Source organism: Mesitornis unicolor, unplaced genomic scaffold, assembly GCF_000695765.1.
Source record: "Mesitornis unicolor isolate BGI_N332 unplaced genomic scaffold, ASM69576v1 scaffold21065, whole genome shotgun sequence".
Taxonomy (NCBI): domain Eukaryota; kingdom Metazoa; phylum Chordata; class Aves; order Mesitornithiformes; family Mesitornithidae; genus Mesitornis; species Mesitornis unicolor.
In genome coordinates this window covers 8,329-13,237 of record NW_010187779.1, presented here as the reverse complement: position 1 = coordinate 13,237, position 4,909 = coordinate 8,329, and the positions used below count along the sequence as shown (strand labels likewise).

The window sequence follows — 4,909 nt, the reverse complement described above, 5'->3', positions numbered from 1 at the left end:
CAGTCGGTCTTCTTCACATGGACTCTGCAACTCTACCATGAACTTCCATCCCACCTTCCATGCTTTCATGAACTACCCGACCTTGGAGAAAAAAAAAAAATGGATGAACCACCTTTCAGAACACCATGATGTGCCTTGTGTGAGGAAGGGGTGTGGGGACTGCATGCTGGGGTGCAGGCAAGCTTCTGGACTTCTTACGGACTGACCCAGCGCCGCAGTGGCAGCTCAGCTGTGCAGAGCTGGGGTGCACAAAGCAGCAGTGTGCCCACACTCACTTTATTTGGCTGGGATGGTCTTAATCTCACACCGCAGCTTTGCCTTAGCTTGCCTGGATGTGTGCTGCAGTTTTACCAGATGGGCATCCAACACAGAACAAGTGAGGTTGTTTTTTTGGGGGGAAGACAAGGGGAATAGATAGGGAAGCTAGAGTAAAGAAAGTAGTGTTAGTACTTCAGCATACATCTTGTACAAGATAATATGAAATTCCTTTTGTCTAGAAGGACCCATTACTATCCCTTGACTGATGGTCTCCTCCTGAAATCTGTCAGGACAGAAAGCATCTTAAATTGTGCCAAAGCAAATGTTTCGGTTCTTTTACTCTCCAAGCACAGTTTAAGTCTGATGCTACAAGCGTAAGATGGCTTGGCTGCACCGTGGGTGAGAAACACCAGCGTGAACTCAGACCCTGGCTGCTCTTCCCAGTTCAGTATTTGACTGAGCAACGCAACTTTATATGCTTGTTCTTACGCAACTTCCTTCCACTCCCCATGTGGAGCTGCCTCTTCTACCACCACTTGCCCAGGAAGGAAGCTGGGACACTTCTACAGCTGTAATTCAGACGTAAGAGTTTAGGGGCCATTCGTTCTCTAGCTGGACAATTTATTTACAGGAAGACAGAAAGTCAGTAACATATGCAAGTATTTGGCCAACCTTTCCTCTTCAACTCACGCAACTAACAAACTGGTATAAAGGATACATTCATAGTGTAGCCACAGTTTGTCTAGCAGAAGCTAATAGCAAATTGTTTTGATCAATATTAAACTTGTATTAAATGCACTTACCTCTCATTCTTGCATTTAAATGGCTTCTTGTAAATACAAGCTATAATTTATTGCACTTGTCACTGTATATTCATCTTGCTGTATCATTTATAGAAAGACTGCTTTTTAAAAAAGTTTTTATTTAGAAAAACCTCAGTGTAAACAATTGTACCACTTTGATTTTATACAAGAAACTCATGAGATTGTGCTTCACTAGAAAGTCGATAAAAACATGATAATAAAGGCTTCCTTTAAGGCAGAAGTATATACATTGATCTAATACATCTGCCAGTACAACACTTAGCTTTCACTGTGTCTTGTTTTTCACCCTTACACATTTTTAGATTGAACAGAATAAAAAGTTCTGGACAGACAGTGAAGTACCAGGAGAAATTCACCGATTTAAAAGTTAATTTCTGTTTTGCCTTTAAAACCCAACCTACTCCATATGATGGACAAAAATCAGCACCTTGACAGTGAGTCAAATTAGCCTGTAGTCATCCTCATTCCATGAGTTTCTGTGCACACGAGACCACAGAATTCAGTTCTTGGTTTGCTGTTGTCATTGTATCATGACAGTCTCTGCAGTGTAAACTCTTTGGCTTTCAATTCTGTCTAACGTGGAACATCTTATGCACCAAAGAACAGATCCGTATTATAATCCACGGCACCACACAGTGCCTGGTCCTAGCATTCAAACTTATCAGTGCTTACAGCCTGGAAAAAGGTTAAGGCTCAAGAAGAGTGGGGAACTATTTTACACTACTGCAGAACAGCTGAATGGAAAAACCCAAACAAACAAAACCAAAACATTGTTCTACCTCTGAGCATTCTGAATAAGGAGCTGGTCAGGACAAGGTCTGGAGTCAGGTGAAGGGAGGAAATGCAGGTCCTCAGCTCTCGAGTTTTACTGATCATGTCATATTAAAGGTGCAGTTCTAATAGCGTCTGTTTGCTCTGGCCCTATAGAAGTAGAGCGTAGTTTCTCCTCTGGAGCTGGACAGAAGCAGCTGATGAAAATCCACTTGACACATGTATGCTGTGGCATCAGTAATGCTCAGGCATGTGTTACAGTACCATCACTTCCATTATAGCTAGACCTCCCACGCTGAGAGGATTAACAGGAAACAACCAGCTCACGGTGGCCTGGTATCTTCCAAAGGTGTGTGTGTTTCCAACCTCACGTGACTTTCCATTTCTTAACCAGCAGCTATATTAAGACAAACGGGCTTAAGTACAGTTGTGGAGGCAAAAATTACTCAACACAGCTGCAGCTTTTACCTTTCTAGTAATAGTGGGCAGTTTGTAAGGATTACTTTTTAACCAAATCTAATCTGAAGACAAAAATATTCTACTGGTGCCCTTACATTGGTTTTCTTAATGTATTTTAGTCTCAAAGGAAACCATTTACACTTCATTGCGGGAAGGCAGAAATGCGGTAATACTACCAGTGCTGAAAATATTCTCAGTTTGCACAGTAACTACTTGTTAGATTTCCTTCATACACACAGGGTAGCACTTCTTTAACACACACACAGAGGGAAGATACCAACATTTAGTACATTCAATTTCCTAAAACCAACCAAACAAAAAAGCCCCCCCTCCCCCAGCCCCAAATACACTATTTGAAAATTAGCAATGTTTGAAATCCCTCAGCTACTGTACAAAGACAGCCAGGGATGCAGCATCCAGACTTTTATTACAATTCATCCCTTGCCTGACGCAAGACAAAGCTATGCAGTGATTCCAGGTCTCTCGTTCCGTTGTGTTCACTGACTTTCTTGCCACCTCGGAAAAGCAGAAGTGTGGGATAACCACGTACCTTCAAAAGAGACGCACAGACAAAGAAGAAACTTGTTACTAATGTCCAAACTCACTGGTACCCTTCACCTGACACTGAAAGGCCACCAAACCCCTCTTAAAACTGTAAAAGCCATTTTAATTTAAAATCCAAACCCAAACACCATACAAGAATTTCCAATGCCAACCTGGCATTTCTGAACATTTGTAAGTGGATACATGTTCCTCTAGGCCCTTGGAGCGGCAGCTCCAGCTCTGTCTTTGGTAGTCTGTAAAAAACCTTTTTTTTTTTTTTTTTTTTTTTAAATTTCTCTTAGGAACTGATCTTTGCATCAGCTACACAAGACAGCTTTGGTGCTTTCACAGAGGGAGGCTGCTTAAATTAGGGACTTCTTCAGCTCTATCCAATAATGAGAATGACTGAGCCTGAACAGTCTGGCAAAGAAATGGTGTCACCAGGTGCTGCTCTGAACAACCTCTTTTTTGGCTAATGGAGAACACAGCTGCACTGTCACCAGGCGCCCGCAATGCAGCAGGCGGCTCAGCTGCACGCCGGAGCCTCCAGCATTTGGTACACAATACCGTCCCGTCCATTTCAGATCTTTCACACTTACAGAAAATCTGTTGCAGACGTTACGCTCCACAGTGCAGTCTACTTCTGCTATTTTGACATCAGTCAAACCTGGAAATTGCTCCTTGGCAAGGTTCTCCCACGTCGGAGCCAAGTTCTTACAGTGACCACACCTAGAAACAAAAGAGAGATTTGTTTAGCAGATATACCTCCTAGTTTATCTCTCTCTACTGTCTTGCTGCAATAGCTGTAAGTTTAACTAGCTGCCTTTTCTATCCCCTAATGATTTACCCTCCAACTCCCTTGCACTATTATGTCAGTAAATGAGCTAAGAAAAGGAGTGATTTGATGTAAGTTAAGCACTGAAGTAGTTTCTGGCCTTCGTTAGTCTCATCTGGAATGGTACTCTGGATGTGGGTACATTAACATTCTACCCTACGGAGGAATACAAAGCCAAATAAAGACAAACACAGAGAGTATTTAGATGAAGGAAAAAAAAAAGATCATGTAGAAAAAAATGTGTTTTAATTAAGGCATAGAATGTCTGTAGTACAAATTAAGTTTTCAGGTTCCATATGCTAAAGCTACACAGCCCAACTTCTATTAGTTAAATGAGATTTTAATTTCGCTACTAAATTTCTTCCCATTCCTAATGGCCTTCTTGACCAAAATAGCATCTCCTGATGCTGGAAACTCAATTTTAATAGAGGCATTTGTCAACACAGATTCTGTTTTTTAAGGAACACTACTGTAGTTTAATGTACTTTTTCACTGAAGGTACTTTGAGGTTTAACCACTACCACTGTACTTTCAGGTAGGTCCACAATGAAATTGTTTGTTAGTCAATAAGCTTCACTTGGCAGATAAAATATGTGTGTGTGTGTGTGTGTGTGTGTGTGTGTATCAGGCCCTATTCTGATTTGCATTAGAGAATCATTCCAGTTATATCATCAGTAACACCAAAAAGCCTATTTCTATTTTATTCCCTTATGTCTCTACAGTAACATGAGAATGCAGTCCACAGAGTGCACACACTGAAACACTCGTGTCAAGAGAGAAAATGATACTGTAAAATGGCAGAAACTATAGTAAAGTATTAATTTTGTTTATATTTTGAACTTGGCTAAGCCAAGTTCATAACTTGAACTTCTTATGCCTTCAAGAATAATTCCCAAAGCACTTTAGAATTTAAAGCTGCATTGCTCATTCCATTCTAACCCAGCTGTACCTTAATTGGGTTATTAAAACAGCCCCGTAATTGCCTTGAGGCTGGATCGGGGCATTTACAAAAATAATGAAAGATGTCTCTGCAAAAGTTTTCTCAATGCAAGCCAGTGTATATTTAAACCACCTTGTTAATACACAGTGACAGTATAAAAGCATTTCTGACCATGCACAAAAAGTACTAAAGCAGGATGATTTTATGCTTACTATGCAAGTTAACATTAATATTTATCCAAAACTAACTGAAAGACAGAACTAGCAAGCAACATAACAG

At 40.7% G+C, this 4,909-nt stretch overlaps 1 protein-coding gene across 1 annotated transcript in view; it reads right to left on the bottom strand.

Moving 5' to 3' along the window:
* Positions 1 to 2,076: 2,076 nt before the first annotated feature.
* TXNDC5 (thioredoxin domain containing 5 (endoplasmic reticulum)) overlaps positions 2,077 to 4,909 on the bottom strand; it is a gene marked incomplete at its 5' end in the record, with an annotated part of 9,975 nt that continues 7,142 nt past the window's right edge. The window contains 2 exons of the mRNA XM_010185581.1: positions 2,077 to 2,862; positions 3,455 to 3,584. Of these exons, the coding sequence (XP_010183883.1) occupies positions 2,740 to 2,862; positions 3,455 to 3,584 (253 nt within the window). The remainder of the gene's footprint in view (positions 2,863 to 3,454; positions 3,585 to 4,909) is intronic.